The sequence below is a fragment of the Camellia sinensis genome, chromosome 14 (genome assembly GCF_055761805.1).
Source record: "Camellia sinensis isolate YWXY chromosome 14, ASM5576180v1, whole genome shotgun sequence".
In the NCBI taxonomy this organism is placed as follows: domain Eukaryota; kingdom Viridiplantae; phylum Streptophyta; class Magnoliopsida; order Ericales; family Theaceae; genus Camellia; species Camellia sinensis.
In genome coordinates, this window is record NC_138974.1 from 74,356,633 (window position 1) to 74,378,184 (window position 21,552).

Genomic DNA, 21,552 nt, shown 5'->3' on the forward strand with positions numbered 1-21,552 from the left:
CATCCATTTGTTGTACATAACTGATTTGATCATATAGTTATCGATATCCGATCAATGTGATTTTTTTCAGACATATAGTACTTGACGATTTCTACATATTGAACGGTTCAGATTATCAAAACGGGACCCGTGATGACCTCTATGAGACGAACAACGGTGTGTGTAAAAACCACGCCCAATCCTTTCTTTTTCCTCCACTGCCGCACACAGCACTGCCACACACATCAATTCGGTGAATAGTGATTTTGAAGAAAATTGATATTTTAATTTTTTTTTTGTGAATAGTGATATCTTTTGGATTTTAGAGTAACTTTTTGACTTATATAACCAGCCCGTAATCTAAAAGTCAAAAAATTACTAAACAAAATCAAAAAAGCCTAACTTATAGTCAAATATTATTTTTTCTCTCTATATTTTGTATATTTTTTTTGTAAAAAATTAAAAAAATTATTCTAAACATATTAATTTGTTTATCTCATATTTTAATTAAAAAATTAAAAATTTATTAAAATAATGTATTTCCAAACGAATCCCAATTATTTTAGTCTCAATCCAACTTGTGGGGCCTTTTAGCTGCTAAGTGCAGAGATAAGGTTAAGAAAGTGGAGAGAGATAAGGTTTGCGACAAGGTCGGTCTGCCATGACTCAAAATGTAACAGCAACAAAATGAGAAGAGAGAGAGACAATTTTATCGGCTTTTGAAATAGATTATTTTAATAATTTTTTAATTAAAATATAAAATAAAAAAATTAATATATTTTCAATATTTTTTTGAAATAATTTTTTTTAATTAAAAAAATTAATAAAAATAATTAAAAAAATCTTTAATTTTTTAATATAAATTATAAAACTTTTAATTTTTTAAATAATTTTTTTTTGACTTCTAAACTAACACACTCTTCCAAACGAGTCTCCAACAATCGATGAGGACAAAACACAAACACCAGTGAGCACTGTGAATGGCTCCCCAAGGATCTTCGAAACCCTAGACTCTCTACAACACTTTCTCCATCTCTTGCTGTCTCTTTCTGAGCTTTGGGAAATTGTTTTCTTTGTTTCATTGAAGGTAGCTGAAGAACAATAGAATCAGATGGGTTATTGTATCAAACACTGCGAAAATGTGACTTCTAGGCTCATTTCATCACCATCTTCGTCTCTTCTAACTCCCTCAAAGTCCTATTTGTCGAAACCCAACTCTCTTCGCCTCTTTTTCTACTCAAAGAAACCCATCAATTCGCGGTATTTGAATCTTCAATCGCACCACTCAATCGTGCGCTCTCCCAGATTATGCAAGAGAGTGAGCTGTGTTTCTGCTGCAAACAATGATTCGGCGAATCGAGGAGGGTTGAGTGATCAGCAATTGGGTAAAAGAACTGATATAAAGAAGATTCTGATTCTGGGTGCAGGGCCGATTATTATTGGGCAAGCTTGTGAATTCGATTACTCGGGAACACAAGCTTGTAAGGCTCTTAAGGAAGAGGGGTATGAGGTTATTCTCATCAATTCAAACCCGGCTACGATTATGACTGATCCTGATTTGGCTGACAGGACTTACATTGCCCCAATGACTCCTGAACTTGTTGAGCAAGTGTTGGAGAAGGAGAGACCTGATGCTTTATTGCCCACTATGGGTGGGCAGACAGCTCTTAACCTTGCGGTGGCTTTGGCAGAGAGGGGGTCGCTTGAGAAATATGGTATCGAATTGATTGGAGCAAAGCTTGACGCGATTAAGAAAGCTGAAGATAGAGAATTGTTCAAGCAGGCAATGAAGAATATTGGGATAAAGACACCTCCTTCTGGTATTGGGACTACTCTGGATGAGTGTATTGAAATTGCAAGTTCAATAGGGGAGTTTCCTTTGATTATACGCCCCGCGTTCACATTGGGTGGGACGGGAGGTGGGATTGCTTATAATAAGGAGGAATTTGAATCAATATGTAAGTCGGGGCTTGCAGCTAGTTTGACGACGCAGGTTCTTGTAGAGAAGTCTTTATTGGGGTGGAAGGAGTATGAGCTTGAAGTTATGAGAGATTTGGCGGATAATGTGGTTATTATATGCTCGATTGAAAATTTTGACCCAATGGGTGTCCATACTGGGGATTCGATCACTGTGGCCCCTGCTCAGACTCTCACGGATAAGGAGTACCAGCGACTTAGGGATTACTCGATTGCCATCATACGAGAAATAGGAGTCGAATGCGGTGGTTCAAATGTTCAATTTGCTGTCAATCCTGATGATGGAGAAGTTATGGTAATTGAGATGAATCCTAGAGTTTCAAGGTCTTCAGCTCTAGCATCCAAGGCTACTGGTTTCCCAATAGCCAAAATGGCTGCCAAGTTATCAGTTGGTTACTCACTTGATCAGATTCCTAATGACATCACAAAGAAAACACCTGCTAGTTTTGAACCTTCCATAGATTATGTGGTGACAAAGGCAAGTCTTTCTTTAATCTTTTTTACTTTTTTATTTTTATTTTTTATTTTTATCTCTACTTGTGTTCTTTTTTTTTTTTTTGCTTGTTATTGTTTCTTGCAAATACTTATGTTGTTCACATATTTTTACTTGTATTGGTTTAGTATCCAACAATCATCGAGTAATGGATGCTAGAGAATTAAACGAGTCATTAACTATTACTCCTAGTAAGCCTTTATTTTGGAATGACAATTGGTAATGGAGATATACAAGGACAAGATACTGTAAAATCTGAACATATTTACTGAAAATTCGAAGTACTTATTAGTTCTTGTCAGTCAAGCATCCAAGTTGTATTTTTTTCTGATATTTGTTTTAGATGGTATGCATAAACTTACGAGAGCCTATATTTAATCCTTTATTCATGTCATGAATCTAGTGAAGGAATTTATCAAAAAAGAAAAAAGAATCTGGTGAAGTTTGTCTATAATGTAGCATAGATGCTTGTAACACCAACGAAAGCTGATCCTCTCTACTTTTTCGAGAAATACCCACATAGAGAATTCTTTCTAATAAAAAAAAGCACAGTATAATGCGCATAATTCTTGCTTTTTTTTTCCCTTTTTTTTTCCTTCTTCTTTTCCTCTTTTTGGTGGACTTCTTGTCCTCCACCTTTTGTACTTCATCCTTCTTTTTAATAAAGTTTCGTCTTTGTTGCTGATAATAATAATAATATTAATAATAATAATGATGTGCATAAAAAGTCCTTGATCCTATCATCTTCATTCTTTCAAATTCTATCTTTAAATTTTGACTACTTCTCATTTTGACACCACATATATATCATTACTTTTTCTGTGTGCATTATTGCAATCTTCCATATTATTGTTCCAGGGAGGGCTTAATCCATAGTTTAGATGCCATTCAAAATTTTTTTCTCCCAATTTTTTTTTATACTTTTCTTTCCTAAGCTAATCCTCCATCTCGTTTTTTCTAAGGATGTACCCCACAGTCGGCTTACCGTTGTATCCAAGGTCCATATAAAATTTATACTTCACAACTCTGTTTCTGTTTTCATTATGAAGAAAGAGAGTTTTTGTGAATTGGTTCACTCCAACAGGGTTAGCGTGTTGATATATTCTAAGAGAAGTGCACTGATTAGAATTTCAAGAGATTCCCTTTATTTTGTATAAGTAATTACAAGAGTGCCCTCTTCGGTTTGATTTAGCAGATTAAAAATATGTGAAGGAGAAACTTAATGTTCATAGAAGGATAATGTGTGTGAGTTACAACTGATTTCCTCCATCTGTCTATTCCATTTCATTTTGCTTTTTCTCTTATTTTCGCAGGTTTTACTTCATGCTGTTATTTTATCCCCCCCTTTTTTTTTTATGTTTTGATTTAGTCTGAGTGATCTTGAAATATTAGTGTGCATAGCTTTGCACAATTGAACATTCATGGTATACAAACTAAAAATGCACATTTTTGCTTTTATTATAATCAGTCCACTCCTATTTCAGAATTTCCATGGTAAGGAAGTTTCTTTGGCCTAGAAGACTTTGAAATTGCTGTTGTCAATAAATAAAAAAGAAAGACTTTGAAATTGCGCGCGCACACACACACACAAATGTATGCACACATTGTACAGTTTCGTATGTGCACAGTTTTCCCCATGTTTTATGAGAAACGAAGAACCTGGCATCTTTTCTTCCCATTTGATGGGGCTCTGCTCTGAATGAATTCCTAAATGCGAAAGAAAGGTGATATTTTTTAAACTTGTTCTTCTAGTAACATGGGGATCCAACTTGGGTTGGGTCCTCATCAGTGTTGTGAAAAGCGCGCCTAGGCGCAAGGTGAGGCGAGGCGCAGGCAGTGCCACTGAATAGGTACCAGGCGAGGCGCTTTTAGTAAGGCGCGCGCCTTAGCAGCGACTTGAACCAGGTGAGAGATGTGCAAGGCTCTCGCCTAGGCGCGACTGATTGTTTAAGAGATAGATCTGATCTAACGGCTGTAAGGGTGTGTTCGAATGGCTCGTAATCACAGAGGATTACAACTCATGTACCATATGAGCCAAATACGACTCAGATGAACCCTAATTGAAGTCGTCTCTTCCTCTTTTGCCTCGCAATCGACTTCGACTTTGACTGTTGGAGCTGGACTTCAACTGCGACTGCGACTGCGACTTGGGACTTCGATTTCGGCTTCACAGGTCTATTCGACTTCGACTCTGTCTCCCCTTCTCCTCCTCCTCCTTCTTCTTCTTCTTCTTCTTCTTCGACTCTCAGTTCTGCTTCGACTTTCAGTTCTGGTTGGTTTTTTTTTTTTTTTTTTCTTTGGTCTTCGACTACTTCAGGTTTTCGACTTCGACTCTTCCTCTCTCTCCTTCTTCAGACTTCGACTTCAACTCTGTTTTGCTTCTTCTTTTTTTTTTTCAATTATTTGAGTTGAGTCTCTGAAATTATAAAATTAGGGAAAAAATTACAAAAATTATCTGTAATATGCTATTGAAAAAAAAATTATTTGTAATATGTAAGAGAAGAATTTATCTGTTAGGGAAAAAAAAAATTAATTATTTGTAATATGCTATTGATCTTTTTTTTTCTTTATCTGTTAGGGAAAAAAATTACAAATAATTAATTATTTGTAATATGCTGTTGATCTTTTTTTTCCTTTATTTGTTAGGGAAAAAAAATTACAAATAATTAATTATTCACAAATAATTAATTAATACAATGTGGTATTGGTCTTTTTTTTTTCCTTTATCTGTTAGGAATTAAATTTGTTTTCCATTTATTCTTTTAATACAATTATTTTTCCATTTATTAAATTTGTTGTGTAGAAAATGACATCGGAAAGTAATAGAAAAGATCTGGCGTGGCAATATGCCCATTTGGTAGAGGAGAATAATTTAAACAAGTTCGAGTGTAATTTTTCTGGTAAAGTATCAAATGGAGGTGCTTATCGGGTGAAACAACACCTCGCGGGAGGTTATAGGAATGTCACTGCTTGCCCGAAGTGTCATTCTCATGTAAGAGAAGAGATTAGAGAGTTCATGTAAAAAAAAGAGACACAAAAAGAAGAAATGAACATGTTGCCTGATTTCAATGACATGGACATGGACATGGACATGGACATGGACATGGAAGATGAAGATGAAGATGATGATGTCGTTGAGATCAATGTCAATCAACACCGTAAGTTGACAAGTAGTAGCCAAGGTTCATCCAAATCCAAATCCAAATCCAAATCAAAAATGCCAAAGAGAAAAGGGCCTATGGATGTTTACTTCACATCCAATCCTGAATCAGTGGTAAAAAATCGAAGAGACCAAGCAAAAGGAAAACAAACCAAAATTGATACAAATGACCCTTACAGAAAAGAAATGAGAGCTCGGGCAGTGCAAAGATTTGTAAGGTGGATGTATGATGCTGGTATTCCTTTTAATGCAGTAAATTATGAGAGTTTTAGACCAATGATTGAAGCCATTGGCCAATATAGTCCTGGTATGAAGCCACCGACTTACCATGAAGTGCGGGTTACCCAACTCAAAAAAGAAGTGAAACATACTGAAAATTTGATGAAGAATCATAAAGAGGATTGTGCAAAATACGGGTGTTCCATAATGGTTGATGGTTGGACTGATAAGAGAGGAAGGACATTGATTAACTTTTTAGTTAATTGTCCAGAGGAACCATGTTTATTGAGTCGGTTAATTCTTCTAGCTATTCAAAGGATGGGCAAAAGCTATTTGAATTACTAGACAAGTTTGTGGGGAAAGTTGGAAAAGAGAATGTGGTGCAAGTTATCACTGATAGTGCTGCAGCTAATGTGTTGGCGAGTAAGAATATTTCCTCATTCCTTACATCAAAATTGTTTACTCATAGTTTGTTTTGTATTTAAAATTTAAAAACTTAAAAATAATAATTCTTCGTTATTGTTATATTATAGGGAGGCTTTTGGAAGCTAAGTATGAACACTTGTATTGGACACCATGTGCTGCTCATTGTTTGGACTTGATGTTAGAAGACATTTTCAAGATACCTAGACTGAAAAAGACATTTGAAAGGGGTATTGCAGTACATAGCTACATTTACAATCGGCCTACGTTGCTAAACATGATGAGGCGCTATACAAATTTGAAGAATTTGATCAAGCCTGCAAAAATTAGATTTGCAACCGCCTTTTTTACTTTGTCTAGGATGCATCAACAAAAAAACAATTTGAGAAAGATGGTCACCTCCGAAGACTGGACCTCAAGCAAATGGGCAAAGGAGCCACAAGGTAAAAGAATGGCACAAATTTTGTTGATGCCTTTATTTTGAAATATTGTTGTGTTTGCCCTTAAGGTCTCGGGTCCTCTTGTCAAAGTGCTTAGATTGGTTGATACCGAGAAGAAACCTCCCATGAGATACATTTATGAGGCAATGGATAGGGCAAAAGAATGCATTGCAAGTTCATTTGATCATAAAGAAGAGAAGTATAATGAAATCTTCGAAATCATTAACAAAAGATGGGATGTCCAATTGCATCGGCCTTTACATGCAGCTGCGCATTTTCTTAATCCAGAATTTTTTTACCCAAAAGCGTTAGAGGTGCAAAAAGATCATGAAGTGATGAATGGGTTTTATGAATGCATGCAAAGGTTGGTCCCGGATGTCACTTTCAAGATTTTATCACTAATGAGATGAGTATTTATATGAAGGCTGAGAGTCTTTTTCGCAAGTCTGTTGCGATTAGGCAAAGAAATACAAGAGCACCAGGTAATATATTAAAGACTCAGAGTTTATTTTTAGTAATACTTTTAGTAAAACTCAATACTTGTTAACAGTTATTTCTAACTAGTGGATTATCGCAGCTGATTGGTGGGCATCATATGGTTCTTATACTCCAAACTTGCAAACGTTTGCCATAAAAGTCCTTAGCCTAACATGTAGTTCATCGGGTTGTGAACGGAATTGGAGTGTATTCGAACATGTGAATATTTAACATTCTAACTAATTTTTTGTTCAATTCAAATATTTTTTATTCTCATTATATAGAATTTAATATCTTTTTAATACTTGTAACTTCATAGCAAGAAAAGAAATAGATTGGAACAACGTCTCAATGATATAGTGTATGTCAAATACAATAGAACATTGAGATTTAGGTACGACATGCGCAACACTCTTGATCCCATATCTTTGCAAAATATTAATGAAAGCAATGAGTGGTTGCTTGGAAGGATGGATGGAGAATCAGATGAAGATAATGAGCCTGTGTTTGATGATGATGATGGCTTGACGTGGGCCACTGTTGCTAGAGCTTCTGGAGTAGAAGAAAGTAGTCATGCAAGTAGAGCAACAAGTTCACGCTCAAAGGCACAACCAAGGATATCTAAATCATCAACATTGACTCCACTTCAATTAATAGATGAAGAGGAAGCGGGCTCAGATGACACAAAGGAGGAAGATGTTGAGGGATATAAATCAACTGATAGAGAAGAAGATGTTGCCATTGATGTTGAGGATGATGATTGACTGACACCGACCTAACCTACCATTTCTTTTGATATTAATGTTTTTAAGTGTTAAGACGTATATTAGTATTTGTTGGATATTTATGTTTTGGATGCTGCGTGTTTGGTAACGTTTACGTTTTCAGTTTATATTTACAAAAATTTTATAAACTGGTTTTTGTTTATTTTTAGAAAAACATAAACTACAAACGCGTTTGGTAATTAACAAAATGTTTAAAAAATTTTAAAAATATAAAAAAGAGCGAGAAATAGCAAGTGGTGGCGGAAGACGGTGGTAGAAAGTGGTGACGGTGGTAGAAAGTGGTGGGTAGGTGGTGGTGGCGGGTGGTGGCGGTGGGTGGTGGCGGATGGGTGGGTGGGTGACGGTGGCGGGTGGTGGATGGTAGCAAGTGGGTGGTGGCGGGTGGTGGGTGGTGGTGGCAGATGGGTGGCGGGTGGTGGGTGACGGCGGCGGGTGGGTGACGGCGGCGGGTGGTGGTGGCAAGTGGGTGGCGGGTGGTGGTGGTGGTGGGTGGGTGGGTGACGGTGGCGGGTGGTAGGTGGTAGCGAGTGGGTGGTAGTGGGTGGTGGTAGGAGGTGGGTGGTGGGTGATGGTGGTGGTGGTGTGTGGTGGGTGGTGGTGGCGGGTGGCTGGTGAGTGCTGGTGGCAAGTAGATGGCGGGTGGTGGTGGCGGGCGGTAGATGGTAGTGGCGGGTGGATGGCAGGTGGGTGGTGGTGGCGGCGGTGGTGGCGGTGAGGGGTGGATGGTGGTGGCGAGTGGGTGGCAGGTGGGTGGTGGGTGGTGGTGGGTGATGGTGGCAGGTGGGTGGTGAGTAGTGGTGGCAGGTGGTAGTGGGGGGTGGGGGGTGGTGGCCAAAGATGGTGGTGGAAAATGGTAGCGGGTGGTGGCTAGTGTTGGGTAGTCAAAAAAAAAAAAAAACTCAAAACTCAAAACGGAAACACATTTTTTGTGTTTTCATTTTTTGGCCAAATTTGTAAACTGAGACCACTGATTTTTAAATCTAAAATTTTACCAAACAAGTTTTTGTTTGAGTTTTTAAAATTTTTGTAAATATAAACAAAAAACTGAAAACGTAAGTGTTATCAAACGACAACTTAGTGTTTATGTTTTTATTTTTATTTTATTGAATGTGGATTATTTGATCTTTGAAAATTGGAATGTTATGTAATATGCACTTTCATGGCTTTGAGAATTATTCTATATTTTGTCTTGAATCTTGAATCTTGATTATTTTTTATTTTTTAAAAAATTGTCTTAGTACTATGAATGATTAATCTATGTTAATTTTCCTATTTTTTACGAAGACTGTGCGCCTTACTTCAATAAAGCCCGCGCCTCGCCTTGCGCCTAGGCCTAGGAATGGAAACGGGACGGGGCGGGGCCGGGATCACCCTCCCCGTCCCCGATCCCCGAAACTACAAACTTCCCCGTCCCCGGCACCGATCCCCGATGGGGAACCCCTTACCCTCTCCGGCCCCGCCCCCAACAGGGGTCGGGTTTCCCCGACCCCGGAAAATCCCCGTCTCTGTTTAGCTTATCATCATCAACAACATTATCTATTATCCACACCAACATCATCGATCATCAATAACATCATCTTCATCAACGGTAACATCATCAAAAAAAAAAAAAGACAGATCTGGTAGGAGGGAGGAGCCGAGCCGACGGATCTTCTCAGATCTTCTCAGATCTGACGGTGGCCTTGCGGAGAAAGACGGCCACGAGAGGCGACGGGAGGAGGCTGCGAGAGGCGTAGGAGGAGGAGGAGGAGGAGGAAGCGACGGAGAGGCGGCAGTGGCCTGGAGGAGGAGGGGGAGGCGGTGGTGGCCTGGAGGAGGAGGAGGCGACGAGAGGAGCCGACTGCGTTGCGTAGCGTCTGTGAGAGAAGAAAGAGAGCGAGAGAGCGAGAGAAGAGAGACAGATCAGAGAGAAGAGAGAGCAGAGATATATAATAGATTAGATCAGGGATTTGATATATAATATAATAATAGATATAAGGGGATTTGATATATAATATAATAATAGATATAAGGGGATTTGATATATAATATAATAATAGATATATAATAGATTAGATCGGGGATTAGATTTGATATATAATATAATAATAGATATATAATAGATTAGATCGGGGAGAAACGGGGTGGGGAACGGGGCCGGGGCTGGGGCTGTGAAAGTGATCCCCGTCCCCGGCCCGAATTTGATCGGGGATTCAATTTTAAATACCATCCCCGGCCCGTCGGGGGTATTTTTCGGGGAAAAACTACTCTTATCGGGGACGGGGGGTCGGGTCCCCGTCGGGCCGGTTTCAAATTGCCATCCCTACCTAGGCCCCGAGAGACCTTCAGTGCCTTAGTGCGCCTTGAGCCTTTAAAAACTCGGGTCCTCATGGTCACGCTTTGTTCCCATCCCATCTTCTCTTGGATGGGTTATGCCAATTATGGTTGAGAACTTAATCAGTTGTTTCAAGTTTTAGTTTTCATCATGTTTTTTTACTATTTTTCTTTTTCTCAAAGTTTATGCAAGATCTGATGTTTGGAACAGTGTTTATCTTTTATTTTCCCCCTTCTCTTGCTGTTCAACTGCCTTGCAATTTGAGAAAAGGGATTTCCCCTAGATTACTCTTGTTTGGAAGTGACACTTGGTTTTCACGGTAAATCATGAACCAGCCTTTTTTTTTTTTAATATTTTTTTGTCCCTTCTGATGGGTCTTCTCATATGTTGAGGGCTGAAGCGAAAATAAAAGACCAAACACTGTCAAATCATGAACCAGGCCATTTTTTTGCTGAGGGCGGGGTCTTCTCATATGTTGAGGAATCTTATAGTTTTGGAGTGGAGTTAGATCTTTGAAATATAAGAAGTAGAATTTCAAGAACGAAGGGCTGTTTAGTTGTGCTAAAGAATAATTTTTGGTAATGGGTGTAAGAAATTTTTGGCAAAGGAAGTTGAGAAGGTGGTTTTTGTGGAATGTTTGAAAGGTTATATTTTCTGATGTCGAGCTTTCATAAATGAAAATAGGGGGGTATTGGACCTCCTAAAACTGGTTGCTTCAAAAAATCAGATCTCTTAATTGTCCTAATCTTCTTGCCCAACTGCAGTGGACTTCATTTTATGTAGTATTGTTTGTTATGGGATTTGAGTTGTCAATGTCTAGTTTTTGTCCAACATTGTTCAAGCCAAATTACAGCCATTCTTCTTCCACATTGTTGAGAGATTTTCTGGAACGGTTCATCTGGTTTATTACTCTTTTAGAAAAGCATGTTAGTGATGCATGATGTTTAAAGGTTTCAATAAAAATATACAGCTTTTAGTGCAATTTATTAGAGGAGATGTCAATCCTATAAGTGGGATCCCTTGGTTAATAGCCAGGAGTTGTTCTTGATGAAAGGATGTGTGGTGCCACCTTCTGTTGTTTTTGTGCATATTGAAAGCAGACAATTTTTTTGTACAGCTAAATAATTGGTTGCTTTAAAAAGCCTAGATACCTTGTGAGCAAAACAGCCACGCTTACGCACGCGCATGGATAGAGAGATGGAGAGAGAGACATATCATTTGGTTAGAGTGGATGATGAATGATTTATGTTGCTTATAAAGGACAATGTTTTATCAATTCTATACCAGTAGCCTTTTTTTTTGTTTCCAAATATGTTTTCAATTCAATCTTTTTGGCATGAAATTCCCTCCCCCATTTAACATGCACACATCTGTTAACTTCTAGTAGATTCTTTCAGTTATTCTTGAGGCTGGGCCTTTTAATCGGCATTCGGAGAAATAACAAGTAAATGAACTTGGAGGGAATGTGAGAAAATTCTGTTGCCTTGCCAAGTATGCCAACTGTGGGTTACATTTAGTAGCTAGTAGACTCTGTGTTATCGTTTCATGGAATCGGTTACATATGTTTCTGATAAGGCAAGATTATGAGTAATTGCATCAATTATACTGATTCCTCTGGTTATTTGCAAGTTCTTGGTATAGTTGAATTTTATGATCATTTCTCAACTGAGTTGAAGAGTTGGCTAATGAAGACCACTCTTAAATGTGGGTTCTTGTTGTAGTCCTTCGTTTGAGCTTCATTACATGCAGTGCTGCTACATTGGATAGTCCATAACATAAAGGCTATTTTGAACACCTTGCATTAAGACAAATACCTCAAGTCAAGATTACATCTCGTTACTCAATATGAGGATAATTCTTTCATTTGTCTCAATTTTTACCTCTCCTTGATGTTCTACTATGCACTGCTTGTATGAATTCTTAGATTCTCGCTCCTCTTTTTAGCTTTTTGTTTTTTGTCCACAATTTTCCAGTATTGTACCCAGTAAATGGTTGCCTGGACTCTTTTTTGTGTGTTTATTTTTATTTATTTTTAATTTTTTTGGGTAAGATGTGTGTGTGTGTGTGTTTTACTTAAATGAAAATGTAATTTTCTTTTGGGGTTCTCTTGTAAAGTCTTCCTCCTAGGTACATGTCACATTTTTCTTGTACTTTTTGGTTATCTTTGTCCAGTGCTCTCTAGCAACTATAAAATTTTGATAACATCCTCATTTAGCTTTACAAATTATATTAGGATATTATTATAGTGTATGGAAACGATTTTTTTTTTGTCACTGACGTTGGGCTTTTTTTTTGGAAAGGTGACATTGTCATTTTTGTTATTTGTATTTTGGTTTTTGTTTTCATCTGCCTTCCAATATATCTACTATTCATTCTACTTATCAATATGTATGTAAGTTTGTATTACTCACTTACTTCGGCATTTCACTATCTCATGCCATTATCTTCAATTCAATTATTTTTTTTGGTTTCATAAATCCTGCAGATTCCCCGGTTTGCATTTGAGAAGTTCCCTGGCTCTGAGCCGATACTGACAACCCAGATGAAATCTGTTGGTGAATCCATGGCACTAGGCCGCACATTCCAAGAATCTTTTCAGAAAGCAGTTCGATCATTGGAATGTGGTTACTTTGGATGGGGTTGTGCGCAGGTTAAAGAACTAGATTGGGATTTGGACCGCTTGAAGTATAGCCTTCGAGTCCCTAACCCTGATCGCATCCATGCCATATATGCTGCAATGAAGAGGGGCATAAAGGTGGATGACATTCATGAGCTGAGTTACATTGACAAATGGTTCCTTACTCAGCTTAAAGAGCTGGTGGATGTGGAACAATACCTTATGGCGCAGAATTTGTCTCATTTGACGAAGGATGAATTTTATGAAGTAAAGAAGAGAGGTTTCAGTGATAAGCAGATAGCTTTTGCAACAAAATCCACTGAGAAAGAAGTTCGCTCAAGGCGTTTGTTTTTGGGTGTAATTCCAGCATATAAACGAGTTGATACCTGTGCTGCGGAATTTGAGGCCAATACTCCTTATATGTACTCTTCTTATGACTTTGAGTGTGAATCAGCTCCCACGCAAAAGAAGAAGGCTTTGATTTTAGGTGGAGGACCGAATCGGATCGGTCAGGGAATTGAGTTTGACTACTGTTGCTGCCATACATCCTTTGCCCTTCAGGTTTGTATCTTCCTTTAACTTTTATGGAGAATATTCTTCCTTTGCTACCTCAGCGTTGTTGGTTGTCCAATTCCCGTTTATAATATTATTATGATAACATGGCTTTCCCACGACGGGGCATTTTGGGTAGTAAAGCATTGTGCTGACTAGCATTTTGCTTGATTGTTTTTCTTTTGAAAAATTGATGATAGCCATCAACTACGTATTACTTTTGTCATGGAGTGCTGGTATGATTATGGCTACATCCCACTTAGGGATGGATTGAATGGCTAAGAAGAACCAAAAGGAGAGGATTATTTTAGTATCTTTTGTTATTTGTACTTAAAGATCTTGAAAAATGGGTAAACTCTGCATTGAATGGAAACCTGCCATGTTTCCAGTGTTCCATATTCCTGAAAAATTAAACTAGCCATTAGTATTAGAAAGGGAATATTGATGTCTTAGAAGATATCCATAAGTCCTTATATGTTAGTATATGTATTGCATACATGTGTTTGATTTTGGTTCTGTTGCTCTCTCGCTCTCTCTCTCTCTGAGTGGACTAAAAATTTATTATTGATGGTCCATCAACAAGCCATGTACATGATATTATTTGTTCAAAAATCTAGAAAAGGAGAAGTAATGCACAAGTCTGCTGACTGTGTATTAATTGCATGCATTCACATTGATTTTGAATAAGATGTTACTTTCACATGGTTTTTTTTTTTTGGGGGGTTTTGTTTTTATTTTCATATTATCTTTGATTTTTATTATGTTTTGTTCTTATGCAGGATGCAGGCTACGAGACAATCATGATGAATTCAAATCCTGAGACAGTATCTACTGATTACGATACAAGCAACCGTCTCTACTTTGAACCTCTGACAATTGAAGATGTTTGTAACATTATTGACTTGGAACGACCTGATGGCATTATTGTGCAGTTTGGAGGCCAAACCCCCCTAAAACTGTCACTTGCAATTCAGCACTACTTAGAAGAGTACAAGCCTGAATGTGCTAGTGGGACTGGGTATGTTCGCATTTGGGGCACTTCACCTGATTCCATTGATGCTGCTGAGGACAGAAAAAGGTTCAATGCCATTCTGCAGGAACTAGAGATTGAACAGCCGAAAGGAGGCATTGCCAGCAGTGAAGCCGATGCGCTTGCTATTGCAAAGGAAATAGGTTACCCAGTTGTTGTCAGGCCTTCCTATGTTCTGGGTGGCCGGGCAATGGAGATTGTTTATAGTGACGACAAGCTTGTGACCTACCTTGAGAATGCTGTTGAGGTGGATCCAGATCGTCCTGTGTTGATTGACAGATATTTGTCCGATGCAATAGAGATAGATGTCGATGCACTGGCAGACTCACATGGTAATGTTGTGATCGGTGGGATAATGGAGCACATTGAGCAGGCTGGGGTCCATTCTGGTGACTCAGCATGCTTGATTCCAACAAAAACTGTCTCCTCTACATGCTTGGATAGAATTAGGTCATGGACTGAGAAATTGGCAAAGAGGTTAAATGTTTGTGGACTCATGAACTGTCAGTATGCAATTACGTCTTCTGGGCAGGTTTTTTTGCTTGAGGCTAATCCCCGTGCTTCTCGCACAGTTCCATTTGTGTCCAAAGCAATTGGGCACCCATTGGCTAAATATGCTTCTCTTGTCATGTCAGGGAAGTCTCTTCATGACCTATGTTTCACGAAAGAGGTAATACCTCAACACGTATCAGTTAAGGAAGCTGTTCTTCCGTTTGAGAAATTCCAAGGTTGTGATGTGTTGTTGGGACCTGAAATGCGTAGCACTGGTGAAGTGATGGGCATTGCCTTTGAGTTTTCAATTGCGTTTGCCATGGCCCAAATTGCTGCTGGGCAGAAGCTACCAGTGTCTGGCACTGTTTTCCTCAGCTTAAATGACTTGACAAAGCCCCACCTTGCCACAATTGCCCAGGCCTTTTTAGGACTTGGATTCAAACTCATTTCAACTTCTGGAACAGCTCATATCCTTGAATTAGATGGCATACCTGTGGAGCGAGTACTAAAGATGCATGAAGGGCGTCCACATGCTGGAGATATGATTGCTAATGAGCAGATTCAGTTGATGGTGATTACAAGTTCGGGTGATCCGCTTGACCAGATTGATGGAAGAAAGCTGAGGAGGATGGCTCTTGCCTACAAGGTTCCAATAATAACAACTGTTGCTGGAGCTTTGGCTACTGCAGAGGCTATAAGGAGCTTGAAAAGCAGCACTCTCAAGATGGTTGCTCTTCAGGACTTCTTTGACAATAAGAAGGAAACAAGTGATGTAAAGAATTTGCAGTCTGCTTCTTCCTCTCTTTGAATTTAGTAGGCATTTAGGTAAGAATGTGTTTTTTCATTCTCTTCTTGATGCTGCTTATTTGTTTCAATCAGTTTTGTTTTGGACAAGCATTTCCTTTGTTGTTTGTTTTTAGCAATTTTGTGGCTTCTTATATTTTTGTTTCTGGTAGCTGCTGGAACAAGTTGGGCAAGTCGCATGTTGGGATTCCATGTCAATCAAGATATGTAATATAAAAATGTCATAATTTTTAATGCAACCAGCCCCGGTTTTGGCAGTTCAAGAAAGTATTTTTTCACAAACAATGTCACTAATTTGAACTGTAATACTTCCTAACACAGGTTCTACAATCAGAAGCACCAGCTTTTCTGTTGGGGCAAATTGTTTGATGCTCAAATTTAATTACTTGATTCATTAGCCTGTTACTATTAGTGTGTCAACTTTAAAATTGGTAGAAGAGGTTGTATCTCTGATTGTTACATCTATTTGACTCATTAAAACTTATTGGTCAAACCCCAGTTAAAAGAGTGGAATGCATATATTGTTATTTTTGTTCACTTATAAACAAAATTACTTTTCATGTATCTTTGAACTTGCTTTAATTTTATACATAATCTCGGCTTGAACTTGATAGTCAAAGCTTGGTTAGTGGGCTACGTGGATCACATAGTTCATTAGTCTCATTGGTGGAAAAGATAAAGATTGGCTGTAAGAATGCTAATTTCAGGGAATTTTCTAATGTTTACGATTTGTTTGGTTGTGGATACACACGTCTAGATCAAAACTTACCATTTAGAGGATTCAGTGGTTATAGGCTACTAGTGTCTGTTGCTTGTTTATCATCTTACTTAAGTGGTTTTCCCTTTTTGTGAACAGGCATTATAGATTGAGCTACTCTACATGTACCAATGTTGAAGCACATCTAGAACTTGTTTTCTCATATTGAATATAGGATATAATTTAAAAATCGTTGCGAGAATTAGACGCCATGATGTTTGAAATTTAGATGGATGATGGAAGCGTTGTCAATGAGGTCAATCTCTCATCTCTCGCTTAAGCATGTGTAGATGCAAATGTGCTTTTAATTGTCTATTTGTTAATTATTTTTAGTTTTGGAAAATTAATTGGAGGGAGTAGTATTATATGAGAAATGTGTGCCTTGGGATGGCAAAATGAAGTGCTCAACAATGTTGTTCTGCTATTTTGGAACAGGTTACAATTCTGATAATGCATTAAGGTTACTTCTTGGTGATCAACTTCCAAATTATTTGTGCTTCAATGTAGCAACCCGAATCTCTCTCTCTCTCGCTCTCTCTCTCTCAATCAATCGGAATCCAACCAAACATATTTGACTCAAACGACCTGATGTTGAGTTTCCGAACTAGTCCTGTTCCAACTGTGTCCGAAACTCTGTTCCAACTGTGTCCAAAACTCTCCTTTTTTTTTGGGGGGGGGGGGGGGGGGGGTGGACCTCAGTTAGAGAAACTAGCAACTTCCAACATTTGTGAAAATCCTAATGTAGAATTAAAACACACTTTTCCTTGATTCTTGGAAGTATGAACATCGTACTAGTGATATGGCATGATATCTGCTTTAAGGTGTGGTGGTTGGGAAATAGAACTTTATGAAAGTATGATATACACTTCCTAAGACAAATATTTTTAGGAGCCAAAAGTCAAAATAAGGAATTGGGCCACAACCCCATCTTTTTTAAGGTGTTGAAAATGACATTGGATACCAGTCCCTGTCCGTTGTTTGTTTTTTTTTTTTTTTAAATTGAAAATTTCCCCCCTCCTTCAAGTCCGAAGATTACCAAATATTTTGACCACAAAAGATTTGTTTTGGTTTGTTTTGTTTTATTTTATTTTACATTGCAACTGAGTCTTGATAAATTCTGAGACATTTTGGGGTCCCTTTAATGGGAGTGTTCGAAAAGACCTTCATTTTATGAGAAAATTATGATCCATTATTTTCTGTACTGCTTGTTGATATTAGGCATATGAGCTTTTAAAGGAAGGTGTAGATCTTCATGCTTTTTATAGATACTTTTAGTTTATGTTCTTCAAATAATTATTAAGAGAAAGTAATTGTTTTATCTATGATAATTGTTGATGGTGCAATTGATTATTGAAAATGATCACTCTGTTATTGGGGTTTGTACTTTTGGGTAAGAAAGTTGATGGAAAATTTGTGATGGAAAAAGGTCTTCACTTCACATCCTTTCTTTGACTCAGTTAACGGTCCTCCGCCGGACTTGTTGACAGTAATTTGGAAGCTCCTTTCTGGAAACACTTCATCGCTTGAATTGTTCAAATTACTTCTCTCTGCAAAATTGTTGAATATGCTGTTCATTTCATGGCTTCTACATGTGCTTTGAATATCAATCAGACATGTTCTATTTGGGAAAGAAAAAAATTCTAGATCTAATATTTTTTTAACTCTCGTTTCTGTCATTACAGGTCAAGCCCAAACCTAACTCAGCTGGCGTATAAGGACTTCTAAGAGACTTAATGTTGACAGTTATTTCATTGATTTAAGGTTAGACAACGACCTCAATGCCTTCATTTCAAACTAATCAATGCGTGTTTTCTCACTATCTATAACTGAGTTGTAGGATTTTAAATTAGTTTTAGCATGATTGGATTGATTGATTGTGATTAAATTAGTTTTGTGAGCAGGCATTGTTAGGATAGACGTTCTCACTTAGAAGCGTGCTTATGAGATAAGCCATGGAGCACTAATGTTAGTTTTCAAGTCAAGTTTTGATGAAAACTTTCAAAGTTCATGGCTGCTCTAAGATTTCAAGATGAACTATGCTCCTTGGTGTTTTTTACCTAACATTTTTAAGACAATTTTCAAATCCAAGCAGTTTAAAACTTATATTTCAAATCTGTGTTCTATTTTACAAAGTCGTGTTTTCAAAATGCGACTGTAACTTCGAAATCTTGTTTGAAAACATAACTTGGGGGTTTTGGGGATTGACTTTTTTTTAATAATTTTTTGATTTTTTATAAAAAAAAAATATGTAGAAAATAAAGAGAAAGAGTAGACTTTTTGTAATGATTTTTTTTTTGACTATTTTATTTAGTTGCCAGAAGAGAAATAAGTTAACTAATTTTGTTGGAAGATAACTTGGGTTTATTATTATTATATTATTTTTGAGGTGGGTAGGGGACCATACAAGCTCTAATTTTCCGCTGATTTTTTTTCTATCCCATTTCAAGGGCTTGCCAAAAGTCTCATAAAAAAAATGAAACAATTTAGAGAAAGAAAACTGTAATGACTTCAGAGGTTTATTACACTGGGTATTGTAACGGTCTCAAATGGGAAAAAACTGGTTGGAACTTGGAACAAAGAGTTCTTTTTTAATGGTTCACAACTCAAAACCGTGTGGGCCTTTTTCTAACCCAAAGTCCCACAAAATTGAAACAAGACATGTTGGCCAGGGTCGGACACATTCTAGAAATTTTGACACTTCTCATCCATCCAACGTACATATATATATATATATAAGGGGCTGTTTGGCCTAATGGTAAACAGCAAGACTACATTGGCGAGACTTTTTGAATGGCAAATGAACTACGGTATTTTTAGGCCTTACATTGAACATTAAAATAAGGTCTTAGGTTCTGGGTGTTGTACAATTGGGACTTTTGAAGAAATTTTTTAGTAGACCTTAGACGAAGTGTTAAGTTGCCAGTTCATTTTGGGTTAGGCTTGCTATTTGACGTTACAGTAGAGAATATGTTCGAGTCATAATAATAATCTTTTCAGAAATGGAATAAGATTGCGGGTCTGTTAATTAGAAACAGAAGTTAAAAGTATCAATTTTCTTACTTCTTAATGATCAAATTTAAAAAAAAAAAAAGAACTTATTTAACCTATTTATGTCTTATAAGCTGTAAGTAGAAATTATATCAAATACATTTCACACCCGGATGCAAATTTCTATTAAAAAAAAAAAACAAACAAACAAACAAACAAAAATGCTAAAGTAACCTCATGAGTCGAATCAAACCAAATTACATGCATCTTGCACTTCTTAGACTCGGTTTTTATCGAGAGCCCCGTCATCATTTATAAATATATATTATTAATATATATCCACATACAATTCTCTCTATGAAAAAGTGCAAGGACACGATTCAAACACATTAATTAGGTTTGCAACTTAGGTTCACTTTTGATTAAATGTAAAGAAATTCTTCAGTCAAAGGATGTTTGGTCTTGGTCACTGTCGTACACTTCATGCACTTGCAACCTGGCTTAGCTTCCATACGTTCAGATATTGGTGTTTTCTCTATCCAATATCATGACACCATAACAATTTTAGCCTATTAATAAAATTTAAAAAAAAAAAAAACTTCTGGTCAAGAGACTCAAACCCAGATGGCAATGTTATTATCACTTTAACAACTCATTAATTAGGTCTGCAAGACTCCAACCTACTACCATTCTTCATTCATAAATTTGTTGAGACTTCGCGGAAAATCAACGAAGACAATGACATCTGTTTCACTGTTATTACTGGGTAGGACATTTCAAATGACAAGGTTACATCGATCATCTAGATTTTTATTTTTATTTTTTTTGAGTGCGCTACAATAAATTACACAAGCATGGATTTTTGTCAGCATCGAGTTATAATAATGCCAATTCGCCGTTTAAACATTCAAACATTAACACTAACAATTGTCGTCTTATATGAATCTCCTTCTGCTGTCGTAATTTTGACGATGAAAAATGATATAATGTTGTAAAATAGATCACTTTTAATGATTAATATACTACATTTTGTGTTGCCAAATCGGCCGAGGAGAGTACATTTTAATCTCCTCTAGTACCAATTTTGACAACAAAAAATGATATTATGTTGCTAAAGAGATAACACTTTTGGTGACAATACACTTTATACGTGACCAATTTGCCTAGGAAATTACATTTTTTTTACCAGCTCAGCAAATTTATTAGCATAATTAGCGCTATTTTGCATTAGATGATGCTAACTTACCAACTTAGAAAATCTCAAAATTTGCCTCCTTGACAATGATCCACTTTAAAAGTCACAATAAACAATTGACAATTTTAAATTCACAACTGAAATTACAGATGTGTGAAACAAAATTATTCGACTCAAAGAAAATTTATGTTGTTAATGTGTTGGTTACATCAACAAGAATTAAAAATAAAAAATAAAAAAATCAAGAGCCTTAATTAATAGACTGCCATGTGGCATAGGTCATCTAAATATATGACTTCTGTCAAAGAAAAAATTTGGTAAACATTCATGAAATATAATGATCACAATTAGACACAAAGGGTCGGAGAAACTTTTCGGTGCCAGTAAAAAAGATGTCGTGTGATATATTTTTCTATCGTGATTGGTTTAATAGTAGAATTCATTATATTTGTGTTGCGTATTTGAGAAATAATAGAGAGACATACATATTTAGGATTGATAAAATATATCACATGTGAGGGCCACTTAGTACTATCTTAGCATGCAATAATTTTTCTTTGAGATGACAAGTTTCTTTACTCTTCATTCTAATATGCATTTGGACATTTTAATCTTAGTACGCAATAATTTTTCCTCCAGATGACATGTTTCTTTACTGTTCATTCTAATATGCATTTGCGCTTTATAATTTTAGTGGAGAATGTATATTTAACAAAAATTGTGCACACCAAAACCTATAATATTGTTAATATTTTTTATAAAAAAATTTAAGGGTAGTATTAAATTTTTCAAAAAATGAAAAATCTTACTTATTTTAATATGTCATCCACTAACTAATTTAATATAAAGA

The 21,552-nt window shown here is 36.9% G+C and overlaps 1 protein-coding gene across 4 annotated transcripts; it reads left to right on the forward strand.

Moving 5' to 3' along the window:
- Positions 1–836: 836 nt before the first annotated feature.
- On the forward strand, positions 837–18,404 carry LOC114262335 (carbamoyl phosphate synthase arginine-specific large chain, chloroplastic). Of its 4 annotated transcripts, XR_003629327.2 has the most exons (5): positions 837–2,434; positions 12,753–13,445; positions 14,216–15,783; positions 16,619–16,775; positions 18,202–18,404. XR_003629327.2 is itself a non-coding variant. In XM_028202697.2 (4 exons), exons 1-3 carry the CDS (start codon positions 1,091–1,093, stop codon positions 15,764–15,766), a joined length of 3,588 nt encoding a protein of 1,195 aa, XP_028058498.2. In that variant the 5' UTR covers positions 837–1,090; the 3' UTR covers positions 15,767–15,783; positions 18,202–18,404. The 4 variants fall into 4 exon arrangements, 3 of the variants coding, with proteins under 3 accessions (XP_028058498.2, XP_028058499.2, XP_028058497.2); XM_028202697.2 differs by lacking the exon at positions 16,619–16,775; XM_028202698.2 differs by lacking the exons at positions 16,619–16,775; positions 18,202–18,404 and adding an exon at positions 15,915–16,029.
- The last annotated feature ends 3,148 nt before the right edge of the window (positions 18,405–21,552 follow it).